Source organism: Girardinichthys multiradiatus, chromosome X (assembly GCF_021462225.1).
Source record: "Girardinichthys multiradiatus isolate DD_20200921_A chromosome X, DD_fGirMul_XY1, whole genome shotgun sequence".
NCBI classification, from domain to species: domain Eukaryota; kingdom Metazoa; phylum Chordata; class Actinopteri; order Cyprinodontiformes; family Goodeidae; genus Girardinichthys; species Girardinichthys multiradiatus.
In genome coordinates this window covers 16,983,141-17,003,012 of record NC_061817.1, presented here as the reverse complement: position 1 = coordinate 17,003,012, position 19,872 = coordinate 16,983,141, and the positions used below count along the sequence as shown (strand labels likewise).

The window sequence follows — 19,872 nt, the reverse complement described above, 5'->3', positions numbered from 1 at the left end:
GTTTGTGTTTTTGTTTATTTCCTGGTCTGGTCTCTGTTTTCCCTCCATTTATCATGCCTGTTCCTAGTCTTCCCTGATTGTCTGGTCTCCTCTTATTGGTTCCCCCTGCTGTTCTGTTTTGTATATATGCCTTTTTTGTTTTAATTGTTCCCCGCTGGATCCTCATCCAAGATGTCCTCGTCATTATTGTCGTTCCTGTTAATGTCAGGTGACTCTCTATTCTGGTCTGGTTTGGTTTTTGTATGGTCCTGGTTTCCCTGCATGGTTCAGGTAGTAAGGACCTATAAAAATCTGCACTTACCTTCGTTCGTCTTCTCCTGGTATCCTTCAATGCACATTGGTTCTACCTCCGAAACCTGCTTCATGACACTTTAGTTTTTTCAGTTTATCAGCAAAACCAATGAATTCACTAAAAATATTTAAATAACAGACATCTTTCAAATAACATTCACTCCTGCTAGTCCCTCATCACTGTTTATTATATCATGATAAAAAATCCCACAAATTGTGTAGAATAGCAACAAATTCATATTTAATTGTACCTGACTCTTAGATGCATTCGACATATTGTTTATTGATTCCAAACGTTTGTCCAGTATTCTTAATAGTTTTTTTGTAAATCGTACTGAATTATTGACAATATTCATGCGAATTGAGACAAATGTCACCTTTTATCGTCATCTGTCGTATCTGTGTCGTGACTAAATCTCACGCCGTCACAGATTGGACCAGAAAATTTGCAAAATCCCAAGAATCCTCACGAATCCTACAGTTTCACAATTCTTGGCAATTTATGGTATTCGTGGTCTGTGTGGAATAGTGGCATTAGTGAAGGCATAAAAATGCCTGGAAACGAATGACATAAAATGGAAAGCTAAAAGAGAAAGGGTGATGCACAAAAAAGGGAAAATGTGCAGGCAGATGCTGCCAAAGTGTAAAAACTACACATATATTTCCTATAGCTTCGACTCCTGCAGCAACAGACGTTTAACAGAAGCATAAAGTAAAGGAAGAATAGAGACAGAGTGAAGGCAGACCGAGGGCAGAGAGAGCAGATGATGGTAGGTGATAGCATTAGTAAAAGAGTGAGAGAGGCAGTAATTGTGTGACAACAATAAGGTCCTAAACTTTTTCTCAGCAGTATTATAAAGCCACAACTTGTGTCTTCCAATTTTGTTGTCATTTTTTAGTAATGCGACTTAAGGGCCACAACATTATTGTGCTAAAATGTTTGCATACGCATGTGTTAGACAGCTTAGTGAAAAGGTTTAGAAATGTTTGTGTTCATATATGACAAATTTACTATTTATGTTCGGGTATTTATTATCAGCTCTTGCCTGAGAAAGTTGACACGGTGTTCTGTAAAAACAACTGCACAAGGAACGAAGATTAACAGTAAATGTAATTCACAGCAAGGAGGTCTGCTTCACTTTCATTTGTAGTTTATGATAGTTCAATTTGTAAAATAGTTATTTATTTATTTATGTTTACTCCATCCTCTTTTGCTCATTTGTTTTAAACGTTTTCCCCTCTATGGACCCCCATCACACAATTTTTCAGAGCAGAAATGACAAAAATAGGAATAGGTGGAGCTGGGTATTAATTCGTGCATTATTAAGAGAAAACACTGGATAGTTAGTTAGGATTTTCATGTTGAAGAGATCTGTGAAACAACTGCGATGTTACAATATTGGACAGTTGGAAGTTATTTTGATATGTTCGTTTATATATTGAGAAATTAATATGTTAAATTGAATACATTTGAGATTTTATTAGTAAACAAATTACCATTTTTTTATACATAAACATGCACAAATGTACCAGGTACTGTATCGGTTCAAATGTGAAAGGTACCCATCCCTAATCAGTCTGACCGATGGTGTAGTCCAGCTCTCCCACAACATGATTTATTTCACCTCAATGTAATGCTTCTATCATGGCAGGAAATTCCTGTTGTGTTTATACTTTACTAATACTAATTGTATTCAAGGATAAACCGGACTTGTGTAGGTCCATTATTCTCTTTCTTTTTTTTTTGTAATTTTCTTTTTATTTCTTTTGTCAACAGTACAACATGCCAAAGCAAATGGCCCATCTAGACAAACGGAAAGGCCTGGGAGCAAAAAAGACAAAAAGGCGAAATAAACCAAAGCATTCGAGAGAACTTGTTGAAATGAAACGAAAAGCTATGGAGGCTTAGTTTACTACCAGATACCTTGGTGCGCACCCCTCACCTCGTTTTACAATACGGGTGAGGGGCGCCTCCGCCTACTAGGGCAACAGAGCAGACATCACTCTGCACCATACTCAAAACAGACCCCCCGACTCCACACTAAATTCACCGGGCAAGCAGTCCCCAGCCAACGGCCCCCACCCGCCCTCCGCAAACACAGTACTTCACCGCCACTGCAACAACAGGAGAATCACCAACCAGCTCAGCTACACTGTCACCGCTCAGCCAATCCAAATGCAGATGACCACACATCCAAAATGAGGGCACAACCCCCCCAACCCATATGCTGCAACCCCTCCATACCACCCTCGAGCCTGCCACCCCAACCACCCCCCTCTCTGGACCACCCACCTTCTCAGCCAGCGAAGCAGCACACCGCCAAGCCTGCCAAACCACCCGGCTGACACCAGCAGTCCCACCCCGCCTGTCCATTAAAATTGGGGCCCAGGCTGGAAGATAAAATTGGGTGTTTTTTGTCTATAATTTCATTTAATTCTTGTTGTGCTTAAGTGGCTTGCCCAGCATTTCTTCTTACTGGGAAGCTTCTAACAATTTAATGGTTTCCTCTAATTTCTGAATACGTTTGTTTTCTTTTTTTTCTTTTTATGTGAATAGAATGACATTATTTTACCTCTCATCACTGCTTTCCCTGCCTCCAAGAGAACAGATGTTGATGTCCAACGGAGGTCGTTAAACTCCAAATATGAAGTCCACTCTTCTTTAAACTATTTGATAAAATCTTCACCCTTAAGCAATGATGTCTTAAACCTCCAGCTTTTAATTTGCTGGTTTTCTTTACTATTTACTAGAGTTAAAGAGACAGGAGCATGATCGTTGACAGCTATGGGGTGTATTTCAGTATCTGAGATGTCAGTCAAAAACGAGCTGCTGACTAGGAAATAATGCAGACGAAAGTAAGCTTGATGGAAATGGACATGTGAGAAGAAAGTATGTTCTCTGCGGTTAGGGTGAACCATGCATCGCATAGTCTGTAATCACTCATGTACTGTTTAAGTATATTTATTGATTGTCAACTGCGCTGAGTCCTTGTTGTACTCAACCTGTCAATTTGTTCATTTTGACCATAGTTGAAATCGCCCCCAAGGTAGAGTAAGCAATCCAAGTGCAGACTGCAGACAGTGCAGAAAAAAATGTATAGAAGAATGAGGGGTAATCAACATTCGGGGCATATACCGACAAGACAATTTTTGGCTATGTATATATATTTTTATTATTATAAATTTACCCTTTGGATCTGTAACTGTGTCTAATTCTGTAAAGTTAATATTTTGTGAATCAAAATTGCTACTCCCCTTTGTCTAGAATTTTAGCAGACAGAAAACATTCGGAAACTTCAGTGATCCAAGATTATTTGCAGCTTTGGCAGATTTATGAATCTCTTGTTATAAGACAATGTCTGCCTGTAGTCTTTTAAATTGGTTAAAAATCTTTCACATTTCTCTCTGGTGCCGGCTCCATGCATGTTCCATGTGACAAACCGTAGAGTGCCTATAGTTCTGCGTGTGTAGTTGGGCAGCACATGTCACCATAGAAACAGATAGACCCAAGTGAAATCATAGTTACTGAATTGGGTTGCCTGATGTAAAGTCCAGAATAAATATTTGTGTGTGTGTGTGTGTGTGTGTGTGTGTGTGTGTGTGTGTGTGTGTGTGTGTGTGTGTGTGTGTGTGTGTGTGTGTGGAGGTGTGTGAGTGTGCATGTGTGTGTGTGTGACAGAAGAAAAATAGAATGACAGAGAGATGTGGTAACAGACAAAATGTGAGGAGACAAAGAGGAAAGGATACCCAGAAGCTCACCCTTGGCCTGCCCATATCTAACAATGTAAACATCATGCTAAACTGCGCTTTACATTAGATTACAGTTGCCAGTTATTTAATCTCTTATCTAACCAGTGTTACATATTTTAGACTAACCTGCTGTTGCTCCTTATAAAGCCACAGAGTGATCTCCCGATCTTTTATCTCCCGGTTTTTTACATCATCACTTGAGAATTTCAGCTGACGGAGAAATTCACAGACTGTGGATTCGGCGTCCTGCTCTGCCTGTTCTGGGATGCCGGAGAAGACAAGGTTTTCATGCATGCCCTGAACTTGTATATCCAGGATTTTCTCCTTCATTTTTTCATTTTTTCCAGACAGCTGCATCATCCCATCATTAAGTGTTTTCACATTATCACTCAGCGTTTGGTTCTCAGCTGTGAGTGAAGCTAGTTGTTCCTGGCTGAAGTAGACTCCCTCAGAGCTTGTGCCAGACGAGCATCCAGGCTGGTTAGCTTCTTGTCGATAGAGTCCATGACATCAGCGTAGCTTTTCTCTGGAGATATAGTGGAGGTGATTGTTGAGCACTCTGAACGGATGCATTATGATGTTTGTGTGGTCATGGGTGCAAATTTGTGTGGCTTGCCACAATGTTGTGAAAACATTTGTCCATGCAGCTCTCCGGGCTGTCCAAGGTTTCCTCGTTCAGTTTGTTTTATTGGTAAAATATGAGACAGCGGTTAGTATTTTTAACGATTCTATGTTTGGCTTGAATTTATTAGCTTGTTTTTCCTGAGTGTGCAGTGTTTTGTTTGTTTACCAGTATACCGGCATATTACTTACGCACAGTTCTCGCAAGACCACAGCCTCTCTCTCAGTTGGATACTTTTTTGTGAAGTCTGTGTTTTCATTAAACGTTATTACCTCACAAAACATATTTGTCTCTTTTTGCTATGATTTTCAAATTTATTAGGTGAGTTAGAAATTAAATCAACAACAGCTTTTTGAAATGAAACAGGTTCAAACTAAACCATTCAGGTACTTTTCCTTCATGTTCAGTTATATTTAATCATTCCAAGTGTCTTATCAATAAGAAGCCTTAAAACAGCAGTCCTATCGAATGTCCAGGGTTTTTCATAAGGAATGGAAAAATGTATTTCTTTAACAATGAGTTTGGATTAAAATGGTTATATATGACGTTTATGTATTGAATCCTCATTTAATATTGATAAAAAGCTGTTCACTGAATATAAGTGAAAATATCTTGTCAACTAAGCACTAGATTCTTAGTATGTGCATCCAGGTACTTTGATATTAGAACAAAATAAAGATTTCAGAAAATCCATTAAATGAGTTATTAGATATTGTTACAGAGTTTTCTTTAAAGATTGATCTGAAATTCGTGGTGGTCCCAGGGTGCCTCCTCTGGTAATTGTAAATAATACATGTATATATTAGGTGAGGGGTTTTTGTACAGCTCTTCTTCTTGACTGTATTACTGTGTCTCTCTGACACAGTAATATACAGCAGAGTCTTCAGGCTGTAGATTCTGTCCATATAGAATCACGGTCCTGCTGGAATCCTGTAAAGTAATGCTAAACATGTTTATCAGCACATCATTGTAGACTGAGGTATATCCACTTTGTGCAGCACCAATCCACTCCAGTCCTTTCCCTGCATCCTCTCTAAACCAGTGTGTTGTAAAGCTGCCCAGAGAATAAGAGACTTGACACCTGATGGTCAGATATAGACCTGGCTGCAGAATCTGAGTGGCTGGTTGTGTAAACTCTTCACATTTTACACCTGTGGAAGACAAATATATAATTGTATATAATTATGAAAAAAATATAACATTAAGTAGGTTGGATCTCACTGCCTCTGCCTCAGTTAAACTCACAGGATCCAGCAGTCACCAGCAGCAGCAGAGCTACAGAAAACATGTTAAGAGTCGAAGCTGATCTATTGAGACTTTTCTTTCCTTCTGCAGCCAATAAACGATTTATAGTTGACTGCCAAGAGGTTTAGTTTCCACACAAGGAGAGACAAAAAAAACTGCCCAATCAGAATTGCAGGATCAGGTTATGCTGTTAACATCAACTATTATAAATAAAGCTTTAAAATGATAAAGTCAGATGGTAAATTGTTGTTTAATGCTCTCTCTGAACACTTATAGCAGCTGAAGCCAAGTGATGCATGTAATGTAAGTTTCTAAGAAAAACTATATTTGGGTTTAGAACAGATTTTTTCATAAGTGGTTGTTCTTAAAACATCCATCTTTTTAATTACCAAAAAATAACTGGTTTTCTTTTTTGTTAGGATTCATGTTATTTTCTAGGTAAATGGCTAGTTTACTATTTTATTAGACAAGGAAATGCATTCATCAATTATGTTGTTAGAAAAAAAAAAAAAAATTCTTAACACTCCAGTTGATTGACAAGATAATAAAGGCAAATATATCCTCATATCTAATCATTGTAAAAGCCATTTGTCTCTGTTCATACAGTGTTTACCTCTGATTCACTGCAGATCTTAAACTAACAGACAGGTAAAAGTGCAGTAATTATTATTTGCATTGACTCCTTTTCCTGGAGAGGAAACAAGACTCATCTGATATAAATCTATGCAAACATTTAATCCTAATCATCATTTTAGATTATTTCCAGAGATTTAATTTGGATTCAAAAAGTCATTTGTAAATGGTTTAATGTCAGCTTAATTTCAGTTTTATCTAAACTTATAAGACATAATGCTGCCTATCAACATGTTTTAATTATTTCTTTACCAGTTGTCAAAAATCAACAAATGAAACTTAAACAAAAACTGTTAAAAATGTATTATATCTGAGCTGTTCTGCAATGTGGACTTTTATCAGTTGAACCACTTGATTGAAATCCTGAAACAGGAAATCATGAACCACAATATGAACTGTTTCTTTAACAGCGTGCATATCGCTCTTATTCCCACCAATTCAAGAGTGTAATGAGCCTATTGTAAAGTCTCTGTGTTTATATTAAACACACTGATTCCTTGGGGAACATGTTTCTCTTTTTGCTTTGTTTTACACATTAATGAGGCGAGTTAGAGTTAGAAAACAAATCAAAAATGGCTACATTAAAAAGATCTGGTCGAGGTAGATCTACTACTCTAACATGCAGTCTACTTTATTTTCACTCTGTTAATTTACATTGATTTTAACTTCCAGTCCATTTATTCTCACAGCCAGCAGGAAGTAGAGAATGGTACCACTGACTACACTGAAAGTAGTGATCACGACAGTCTGATCCAAGTGTCTTAGTAATGATCATAATACCTTTAAACTGACCAGTCTGTCCAGGTGGTCAATGCAGTGTTTTTAACCACTCAATCAGCTAGTAAGAATAAAATACGTAATTAGTTAGGTTATTTTGAAATGTAATCATTCATCCAGAAACGTCTTGAATGTATTTTGCAGTCAAGATGTGCATATTTTTGGAAGCCAGGTTTGTGTACTTTAGCAAGAGCAATTGTAAACACAGTGAGGCTTTATAGCATTTAGATTATGCTGCTTGTAACTGTTGTATGTTTTATGTTTTAGTCCTGCTTAACTGTTTACTAAACCTATTTATTGTTATCATATTATAATAAAGGCAAAAGTTTATTTCCTTCTAGAAAACTTAATGTTTATAACAAGCCCCTTAAAATGTGGTGAATATAAAAAATATTTTTTTGTTCAATACTACCTTGACAGAATTACATTTTAAATAGAAATTTTCACTTTTATTTTCGAAATGCATTTAATTAAAAACGATCTTAGAGCTCCTCCTGTGGTGGTTTTATATAATCTGTTCAGGGGTTTTTCTACTGCGCTACTGCTTGTTTGTTTGTGTCGCCATTTTCTCTTATTTACACACGTTGTATCTGAGCAGCTTTTAACTAACAGACATCAAAATGACTCAGCATATTCTCAAGGCACCGGGGATCAAAGGTTATGAATTTTTTTTGCTGTACCAAAGCGTGTGAGTGCGGCAGCATGGCCAAGTTGAATGTCTCACCATTTGCATATGGTGGGGTGTAAATCATACATGCCTGATCCAATTTGCTCCAAACTGGATATGATCATGCATGATCTTTGTCAGCCTACAAACATACAATAGGATTAGGCTTTCACTGCTACAAAACATGTGGCCGTGGCCAAGCCCTTAACATCTGACTTCTTGACATAACAGATGAATGTGTAATAGCTTCCACAAACAAGGTCACAGCTGCACCAAAGTTTCTGTGTCTCATCACAGACCAGGTCTCAGCACATTCACTGGTGCATCTGCTGACATCACTTTAGACCAGTCACAGGTTACACTGATGGATTTCCTTCATCACTCATACAAGCTTCACAACAGCTATATTGGATTACAATTGAATTTGGGTCGAAGGTGCACCTTAGGAAATTTCAAACACTTTTCCTGCCTCATATCATCGGATCCACACCAAGTTTTGTATGGATCGTCTTGGACGAATGCTGAACACAATGGCCTGGTCGATTAATTATATCATTTTAGCTCCGCCCACTGACAACCAAATAACTGTTTTCTTAGCTGATTCATCTTCCTTGACAGTCTTCAAAAGTTTTAAACTTTGTCTAATAACACATAATAATTTCAGATTTAGATTTCGGCCAAATTTTGAGCAATTCTTGCGGGAGCAGAAACTCATATGAAAGCTTGCTTACAGTACCGCCTGGCGGCAGGCTCATCGGTGGAGTGGCGCAATGATGCAAGATTCCCGCGGTCGGGACACAGTGCCGAGCAGCACTAAGCTGCGAGGGCAGCCCAATGCTGCTTGCAGCTTGAATTCTCTTTATTCTGAAAATAATATGATTAAATTACTATCTCAAATAGGTGTTCATTCCCAACATGCGAACAAATGAGAGCTTGAGTTTTTATATGAGTATCCTGGAAACCTCTTGACCCACATGATGGGAATGTCTTGGAAAGATGCTGGGGGATGGTGTAATACATTGTTTGGGTTAATACACCCAGTAACCGAACCAAACTTATCCTCATGCAGCATAGGCATGCTTGAGCTTGGACTACAAAGTCACAGTGAGAAAAAATGAGAGATACTCAAAATTGCTGAGCCGGAAATCCATGACCCTATTTAGCTGTTCCGCAGCAAATACTGTGATGTAACAGTTAAAAAACTAAATAGAGGATAGAGAAAACATAACAGACAGAACAATATTTAAAAAAAGAAGAAAAAAGGAAATAATGTCAATATGAAGCAGAGGTGGCTTAAAAAGCTTGAGTTGTAATTGTGTTTTTATTTTATTCAGGATTTGATTTGCTTCAAACAATAGGTATCTAATACTTTTTTTTATCTTTTATAATTCAGGATTATTTTGTAACATAAACATATCAGAGTCCATTTTAGATCTAAATAATAAACCAATTGTGAAGCCCACGGTAGAAGTGGCTAAACAAAATTTCTGTTAAACACAAGTTGAAAAAAAGCCTGAAACATAGAAAATGACAAAAAACATCAGCTGTTTCTCTGTTTTGGGAGCACTCTGAATTTAGGTTGGTATTCTCATTTTAAGATTATTATAAAAATTGTGAATAGATTTTAAAATGTATCAGGTATATCTAACCATTACACAATATGTGTTGTTATTATACATTTTTTGTCTCTTGCCATTTCAGGTTTCCATAATTATATCAGGGATATAACTTTTATAGCTTTTATTTTTTCAGTTTATCAAGTCAAACATAAACCTGGTTCAAGAGCGCCTCCTCTGGTGATTTTGTATTAAATGTGTTGTGAGGGGTTTTTCTACAGCTCTGCTGCTTGTTTGTGTCACTGTGGCTCTCTGGCACAGTAATACACAGCAGAGTCTTCAGGCTGCAGATTCTGTCCATTCAGAGTCACTGTTTTACTGGAAGTGTCAACATCAATACTGAACTTGTTCTTCAGTGAATCTTTATAGTATGTGGAATATCCACCACCTTTTCTACCAATCCACTCCAGTCCTTTCCCAGCAGGCTGTCTGATCCAAGCTGTTGCATAGCTGCTGAGAGAATACGAGACCTGACATCTGATGGTCAGACTTTGACTTGGCTGTAGAGTAACAGAAGCTGGCTGTGTTAGCTGTTCACACCTCACACCTAAAAAAACAACAAATATTATATATCAGTTAGAGAACAGTAAGAAAGTGAAGCATAGTTACTGAGTTAGTCAGAGAGACTCACAGGATCCAGCAGCCAGCAGCAGCAGAGCTACAGAGAACATGTTGTTGAAACTGATCTGATGGGAGTTTCTCTTCTTCTGCAGATGAATGCATAACATTATATCTATAAACCCTCTGTGTTTGATTTGCATATTGACAGACCTGCCTATTAGGATTTGATTGCAGGAAGTTTGATCTTTTATTTCAACCAGCAAGCAGGGATTAAGTCAGCATTTAATTAACTTCTTCATTTCTGGAGAAATGTCAAAAATATCTTTATTTAAAAAAGTGTTTTATCAGTTTTCTGATTGTCTGTATTTGTACTTACTTTAGACTTCAGGATCTGGTACACAGTTTGACAGCCAATAATCATTGTTTTATTACATAACATAAATAAAATAAAAAAAACATTTTTATCATAGGTGTTAAGAATAAGAATCTACTAAAATGAATCAGTGTCGTTTGGGTCATTATGCTAAAATGTTATATAGATATAGAGTATCTACTACTTCTTCTTGTAGAGTCTTGTAAAAATGAATTCTCGGGGCATTTTATGCAGCCTCTCTAAAGATGTGCCTTTTTAACCAGATGAGTGAAAAAATAGATTTGTTAATGATGACGTTACAAAAACTAAACACATTGTTTCATGTAGATAAATGACGTACACAAAGTGGAGAGAAAACGTCATTATTTTTAATTCCAGAGTTAAATGTGCTGACCTATTAATGATCATCCAGAAGAGTATTTTTTAGCTTGTTTTTCATGTAACATTTTGCCAGTATTCTCTCAGGATTGAGTGTTGAATAATGTAAGGCATCAGACTGCTGAAGAGGACCATGAAGGTTTCATACAGAGTCGTTTTATAAGTTATGTTATGAACTCTTTTGAAGGGTTCATGCTGGCCCGAATCTTACCAATGCTAACCATCGGTTCTGTATTTAAAGAAATGTTTTATGGTATTGAGAAAGCGGAAAATAGCAAGGAGTTTGACTGTGTCCATACTGTTAAACAACATAATCCCAACAGCAACTATTGCTCATTTCTCTTCATCAGTTCAGCTGCTGTTTTTCACACTTGTTCACATTTTAAGATGTATGATGCATTTTTTGTACACACAGATTATTAGCTGCTGCATTTTAACAATTCTGTATTCTTCACTCAAGTAGTTGGTTAAAAAAATGTTGTCACCAGTCCAGATTCCTGACAAGGCAGTTTTCCCTCTGAATTTATGTTTGTGATCATATTTGAAAACTTTTAACACTGTTATAGGAACTTCTTTAGATCTAATTAATAATGAACTTTTCTCGAAAACATTTCTCAAGCTCTTTTAGAAGTAGGAAAACCACATCTCGGATTGAAGTCTGAAAAAACACCTGTCTGAGCTGTTGCTTTGTTTTGAGGCCCGCTGAGAATTTATTATATGTTTGTTCAATAAAATTGTGAAGAGATTTTAAAAAAATTAAAGGTATATTTAATTTTATGATACAATATAAAGTAAATTTGTTTTGTCTCTTTTTTGTCATTTCAGTTTTATTTATCTCAGGGATACATTGTGCATACCCTTTTATTAATCCCGTCAAACGTTTGTATTATATGTGTCCTGAGAGGGTTTCGTACAGCTCTGCTGCTTGTTTGTGTCACTGTGGCTTTGTCACACAGTAACATACAGCAGAGTCTTCAGGCTGCATATTCTGTCCATTCAGAGTCACTGTTTTACTGGGGGTGTCTACATCGATGCTGAACTAGTTTTTCATGGACTCTTTGTATTCTGTGGTCCAAAAACCACCTTTTCTACCAATCCACTCCAGTCCTTTACCTGCAGGCAGTCTGATCTGTTGCATAACCAGTCCAGTCCGCAGAAAAAGAGACCTGACATCTGATGGTCAAACGTTGACCTGGGTGTAAAGTCTCAGAATGTGGCTGTGTCACACCTCACACCTAAAAAAGCAACAAATATTGTATATCATTTAAAGATCGATAAAAATGCGAACCATAGTCATACCCTGAGTCAGTCAGAGAGACTCACAGGATCCAACAGCCAGCAGCAGCAGAGCTACAGAGACCATGTTGATGTTGAAGATAATCTCATGGGAGTTTCTCTTCTTCTGACAGCATCAGACGAGGTCTTGAAAGCAGAACGTTCAATTTGCATAATGACAAACTTTCCTGTTTGTATTCTGGAAGGAAACATAAACTGTTACTTTAAGAAGCATGTAGAGCCACTATACCTGAAATTGAAAATGCATATGAATGTCAGAAATGATGTACTAGATTTCCTTTTAAGTCTCTGTTTATCTTTCTGAAAGATATAGTTCCCATTCGTCTTTAATATAAAAATTGGGAGGACATAAATTTACAGCACCTTCTTATTTAAAAGAAAAGCACACCACCTTCCTAAAAATCAAATAAACATTGTTTTATACAATGAAATTTAACAATATTTTTATCACCATTAAAAATAACCTCCAATAGTAGTTATTGTCGTATTTCCTCATCAAGTAATAGGCTGTTCTGATGTCATTGTTTGAGACGGTGGAATAGATATAAAAGATTTTGACTATCTCTGTGTTGTTGTTCTTGTTTTTTGTGTTGAATAGTCATTTCAACCTGAAAGACTCCCAATAAGAAACACGAAGATGGCAATTAGAGAAGTTTATTGGCAAATGATTATTTCTTTGACGCTCTGACCCCGGAGGAAGACATGAGTTCTGAGAATATCATGAGCTTGAATGGACATTTTAGGCTTAGGATTAGAGATGTCTTCCCCAGGGATCTGACTGGTGGTGGGGTGAAGGCCAGAGGTGGTGAGGAGACCAGGAGTTGATTGGAAGGAAGATGGTGGAGGTGGGGTGGAGGAGGGCCGAGCTCGGCTGAAGAGCAGGAGGGATCCATGACTGGCGGTCCTTAAAAGCAAAGCGTCAGAGGTTGATTGGCTGAAGAGGCATGCGGACTTGATGCTAATTGGATGGAGGGGAGACGTGTGGAGGAGTCATTGGATGGAGCAGGTGGTGAGGGTGAGTCTTTCAGTGTGAATTTTTGTCAAAACTCCATTTTTCAAAGAGCTTAACCAAATGCATGATTTCTCACCCTGTTGTTGAGTGATTTACTGCTGCTTATTTATTATACAATTAGCATCAAAATGTTCTGAACACGTAATATATGCTTTCTAACAAAGACAGTGCTTCAAATTTTATCTTTGAGGTGATGTGGAAAATTTGCTCTAAAATACTGAGATTCTGGTAATAAATAAGGAGTTCTGATTTGTTGAATTATATATTGTTTCAGAATTAGTGTCAATATATTGTAGTGTCTTTAGGTGACAATAACCAAAGAACCAAAGAAAAGGGCTATATTGAACAATCCATTCATTATGGATAAAATAATTACAAGTTTACTTGATTGTACTTCCTGAGGTAACTCAAGAAGTATTACCTTCCACAGGAGCTGCTGGTCATCTTCTACACTACCATAATTCAGTCTGTCCTGTCTTCGTCCATCTCAGTATGGTTTGTATCATCCACTAAACAGGACAGGTCCAAACTGCAACGAACAATCAGGTCTGCAGAGAGAATCAGCAGGGCTGAACTTCCCTCTATCCAGGAGTTATTCAGGTCTAAGGTCAGGAAAAGGGCAGCTAAAATCTGTGCAGACCCCACACACCCTGCACACAAACTATTTAGGCTTTTACATTTAGGCCGGGCTACAGAGCGCTTGCTGGTAAAACCAGCCGCCACAGAAACAGTTTTTTCCCCCCAAGCTTTTTCTCTGATGAACACTTGACAGTCAGAGTTCCAGTACCATACTTGGACTGATCTCAAATTATATTGTATTGTAAAGCCTATTGTGTATATATATATTTACATTTTAAAAAAATATTCTTTATTACTGAGAGTGAAGTGTACCTAAGTCAAATTCCTTGTTTAACCGTATACAAACTTGGCAATAAAGCTGATTCTGATTCTGTGTTTCATGTCATGTTTGCAGTGTTTCTTTTGAGAATATGAACATTGCAGTACTGTCCCTTTTAACTTAAACTGAATTAATTTGTGGTCTAAAAGCGCCTCCTCTGGTTGATGAGTAATAATGCATGTTTTCAGGCTATGAAAGGTTTTTGTACAACTTTGTAGGTTGTTTCTGCCACTGTCTTGCTCTCTTGCCCAGTAATACTCATCAGATTCTTCAGGCTGTAGATTCTGTCCATTTAGTCACTGTTTTACTGAAATAAATAATGCTGATGCTGAATTTGTTCTTGAGTGTGCTCCATCCTTTGTCCGCACAACCAATCCACTCCAGTCCTTTCTCTGCAGGCTGTCTGATTCAAGCTGTTGGACGGCTGCTGAAAGAATAACAGACCTGACAGTTGATAGTCAGACGTTGACCTAGCTGCAGAGTTACAGAGGCTGGCTGTATCAGCCGTTCACACTTTATATCTGTAGAAAGACAAAATGTATAGAAGAGTGAGTAAAAAGACAATAATGTGATAATACTGTAAATATTTCTGCCTCAGTGAGACTTAGAGGATCCAGCAGCAGCAGCAGAGCTCCAGAGAACATGTTTGTGTTGAAGATGATCTGATGGGAGTTTCTCTTCTTCTGCAGTTGACAACATCAAATTAAGTCTTTTAAACAAAACACTCAATTTACATAATGGAAAACAGCAAGTTAGCATTTTTGACCACATGTTGCATAGATATGTGTCTGTTCTTTCAGCAGCATGAAGGGATACTGTACCTGAATTTCTAATGCTGAAGTAAAATTAGCTCAGTGATTGTAATAGAAACAGAGAAAAAAATGTTATGTATGTCTCAGTTTAGTTTGAGGGGACTGAATTATGTGATGAGTTTGAAGGTCAGCCATATAAAGAAGCTAATGAGCATTTTTAACATAGCAATAAGCACATTAATTAGAATTAATTAGAAAAGCTGTATTCTCATATCATTATTAAGGAAAGTGTAAAAGACCTGAGGATATTTACTGGCTCTGCTTGTTTATTTGTGAACTGTATAATGGCCTAAACTTATTGTGCAATTTTCCATCGCTCTACTGGTCTAGTGATCTTTATAATGGTAATATTATAAAGATGTAAGTCTGTTCTGTGTAATATTAATTCTATACAAATTGTAACAGTAAGGAAACAATTTAATAAAAGAAAATGAATATATATATCTATCAGACATGAAATACATGCAAGAATCTGTACTAAGTCAATTTTAATTCATTTTTAATTTTAATATCAACAATGACTTTTAAAATCAACTGCAGTTATTTTTTTAAACAGTCTTTTTCAAATGTCAGTAAAACCTGAGACAATTGAGGTGTTTCAGGTCTCCCCACCTGGTCTTAAATTGGCTTTTCTAAAATGTTGTGTAACTCAATTAAATGAATCTCTGTCTGTAATTAGGTTACATATTCCAAACATTCAGAGACATTGCATTTCAGTTTTATCAAATAATGAAGAGTTTTCTTCTTCTAAATATAAAATAATATTATAATGTTACTATTTCAAACAATTGTGCATTCCCAGTCCACAAAGGAATATGAGTTTGAGTTTTTATAACAAAATCATGGTCTTAGGTAAATGTTTGACCCTTGTGAAGGTAAACTTTCTGGAACAATAAATAGGGTTTACATAAACTGTCTGCTTTACTACATTGTAGTACTGAAATTGTGTTCTTACATACATCATTCTGCTAAAAAACAAAACGTTGAAAGGAGGATCTGTGTATTTTTAAAAAGAAAGCATTGAGATAAATTAAAAGTTTAACAAATGAGAATACTTTCAACTGATTCATGCATTTTCTTTTGAATCCTGATTTAATCTAGTCACTAAAATACCGATGCAAACCCCTATTTGTAAAAGAATAGATTTTAAAATTTTCTGAATGGTTTACAAGGCAGATTTTGGGTCTAAAACATCTCAAAATAATTTCTCCAGTGTGAACCTTCTTGACCCCTCAGATGATCAGAGATGTGTGTATTAGAGGGTGACACGGGAGTGGATTTTCTCTCCTGTCCCATCCCGCTCCCACAGAAAAATGTCTTGTCCCATCCCAATCCCAGGCCAGCATAACGAAAAAATTCCTGTCCCATCCCACTCCTGGTAAATTGACTCCCACTCCCATCCCGCTCCCATTCAGAACGACTCCCACTCCTGTGCCACTCCCATTTTTGTTTTCTTCATTTAGTCTTTTGGTAATTTCTTTCTTTGAAGGACCAGTTAGGTGCCTGTTTTTAGCTGTAGTAAAGGCCAGTTAAAGTAAAAAGAATAATAATGAAGAAATAATAAAATATTAAACAAGGAAACAGACCATGCCTATCTTAGTTGAATAAACAAAATGTCCCTAGTTGTATTTTACGTATTTATTAAGTGACTGTTTCCTTTGAACAATGACATTACTTTTATGTTTCAAGTTGCTGAAACGAAAGAAAAATGCACCTAGTAAGAGAACTGTAATTGTTGAACAAAAGGGCAAAAAGGCATTACCTTCACAATTTAGAAACTGTACCTCAATGGTTCACAGCCCTGGTCCTCAAGGACCCCTTCCCTGCAAGTTTTAGATGTGTATCTGCTCCAGAACACCTGATTTAAATTCTGACATGACCTCCTATACAGGCATCAAGAATGGAGGGTCAAACTGGACAAAATTAATACAATAAAATCATCATTAAATAAATAAATGTTGTGAATGTCCCATAAGAGAAGTAAATGTAACATTAAATGTGCCATTAAATTAAAGGTACCATTTATTTATTTAATACATCGTTAGAAACAATAAATGTACCATTATATCATGAAATGGACTATAATGCAATTAAATATGCCACTGAATAATTAAGTATAATTTTAAAGACGACATGACATAATTAGTGGTACACTTAATATTTAATGATGTATTAAATAAATTGTACATTTAATGGTACATTAAATTTTTTTCTATTTCACAACATATTTATTTAATATCTTCCCTTGATGAAGCCTTTCTACGGAGCCCGCGAGGGGACATGGGGAATTTGTTTTCTCTTTTGTGTCCCCACGCAATAGTCTTTGCGTTATCTCGCAATACTTTGTGGGATAGTTTCCAAACCAGATAACTGCAAAAATGAAACAAACACTACACCCGTTTTGAGATTTATTGAGTTTTATTTTGAAATCGGCCTTAAATAAAATTATCTTCAAATCAGACTAAAAGGCAGTTTTTATCCACAAGCTGTCAAACAAACTACTGAACAATAATACTGCATGAAACCACATCTGACACTTTGTTTGCTTATTACTGCTGCATGATGTGTACTTTTTTTTTTTTGTACGCCGTGTTTTTGTTTTTATCGTGATTTGAACGGTTCTTCTTATCCTAAGCATTTTATCGCATAGTTGACTGCGTGTTAACCTGCATATGACAAATAAACCATATCAATGACATATCAGTGTTTGTTTTATGAGCAGTTTGTCATCTGTGCTGCTGTTCCAAAATGCGGACGCAAAATAAATACATTTCCCCATGTCCCCTCACGGGCTTCCGTACCTTACCTCTTAAATCTTTAGTGCACATGCAGCAATTTTGTTGGTCAGATGAGACTTGACACATGATGGTACTTTTGGTTTGATGAATGAAGAGATGCAGGACTGATTTAATCCAGAATTTGCCAAACAAGTGTCCCTTAATCACTGGTGAACTTGATTACAACTAAACACGTTTTACAAGCAGCAGACTGCGTGTTAAAACCGCTACATTCAACTCTCCTGAAGTTCGGTAATATTTGCGACTTTCCTGTCAGCTCTATGAGTTTAATAGATAAGTCCTTACTTCTGACTTTACGTTACAAATCCAATTTTACCACGTCCAGTTCTCCACCTGCGTTTGCTCCCTCCATCCTGAACGCAGGTGGAAAACACCGAGCAGAAGCACTGTTGGCTTGTGGGTCTTGTAGTTCGTTTGACCCACATTATAGTATAGGCTTCTTGGAAAAAAACTACATAATGGCGGCGTCGATCCAAGTTTTTTTTTCTTAAAGTTTATAACAAAGTCTCAGTTTTACATTTCCAAAGACAATTGATCCTAGTTTATTTTCCCTCCTATTAGTTAGCTCCCGCTCCCGTCTGCTCCCGTTCATTTTTTATCCTGTACCGTCCCAATCACGTGATCTTTACTGATGCTGTCTCCCGTCCTGCGGGACTCCCGTGGGAATCCCATGACCCGTGGGACTCCCGAAAAAATGTCAGCCTCTAGTGTGTATCTCAATATTTGCTGTGACATAGATAAATGGTGTTAGTGCGCCCCCTGTGGTGGCTTCATGTTAAAACTATTCATGCACTGCAGAATTTTTGTTCAGTGTTTCTGCTTTCTGTGTCACTGTGGCTCTCGAGCACAATAATAAACAGCAGAATCCTGAGCTGTCAGACTGTTCATCTGCAGATACACCTGACTTCTGGTGTTTTCTCTGGAGATGGTGAACCGGTTTCTCACCGAGTCAGAGTAGTAGATGTAGCCGCTGTCATGCCTGATATAAGCAATCCACTCCAGTCCTTTTCCAGCTGCCTGTCTGATCCAGTTCACGTTAGGAGTGCTACTAAACCCAGAATATGTGCAGGTCAGTCTGTGGGATTCTCCAGGTCTTTTAACCACTGGTTCAGACTCAGTCAGTGTTTGACCATCAGTACCTGCAGACATACAGATCATCAGGTTCTGAACTATAATAATTGTGTATTTATGACTAAAGAGGTTCCTTTAAGGACCCTTTGTTCTTACCTGTCCAGTTAACTGTCAGGATAAGAAAAGCAATCATAACCTGATGAGGTCTGATCATTGTAGCAGCCATTTGTCTCTGCTCAGTCTGCAGTGTGTTTGTCTCTGATTTACTGCAGGTCTTTAATTCTGTCACAGACATGTAAAGGTGGAAGCAGAACAAGTTTTACATCAACTCCTCCCCCTGAAAAACAAATACAACTCATCTTGATTTTATGCAGATATTTGATTTTAATAATTGTGTTGAATTTATTTTTGGAGTTGTTGATAGTTTAAGCAAAACATTTCTTTCCAGTTACTTTATTATTATTTTTATTCAAGGCTTTAAACATTTAAAGTCAAATAGTGACAAATCTTATGAGTGTCTACACTAATGATGTCACAGGCGACCATATTAGAAATAATCTCAATATGAAGCAGAGGTGGCTACAAAAGTTAGGGTTTTAATCATTTTCTTCCCAGTCAGGGTAATTTTGTCACAGAAAGCAACTCAGAAACATTTTTAAATCTAAATACCAAATCAGTGTTCAAACTCTATGTGGAAGTGGGTAAACAATATTTATTTCTGTTAAACCACAAGCTGAAAAGAAGCCATAAAAATAGGAAAATACAAATGTTTTTAAAGCTCTTTGTAGAAGTGAAGATACCACATTTTGAATAAAAATTGATTGATATGACCTGTTGCATTGTTTTGGAGCCATTTGAGATTTTATTCTGTTGTATTATGCTTGTTCAGCAAAATTATGAAAATATTTTAATAATTGTCAGCTATTTTTAAAGATATAACATAATATGATGTTTTTAATTTGTACGTTTTGTTTGTTTTTGTCATTTCAGGTATATATCAACAGGTAAAGGATAAACTTTGCATACTGTAACTTTTACTCTTTCAGTTAATCAAGTCAAACATTAAACTGGT

At 36.9% G+C, this 19,872-nt stretch overlaps 2 gene segments (V, D, J or C); both read right to left on the bottom strand.

Moving 5' to 3' along the window:
• Positions 1–9,840: 9,840 nt before the first annotated feature.
• Positions 9,841–10,303, bottom strand: LOC124863327. The segment is given in 2 exon segments: positions 9,841–10,148; positions 10,233–10,303. Coding segments are annotated over 2 exon segments (348 nt in total).
• Positions 10,304–18,557: 8,254 nt separating this feature from the next.
• Positions 18,558–19,032, bottom strand: LOC124863091. The segment is given in 2 exon segments: positions 18,558–18,868; positions 18,957–19,032. Coding segments are annotated over 2 exon segments (381 nt in total).
• Positions 19,033–19,872: the final 840 nt, after the last annotated feature.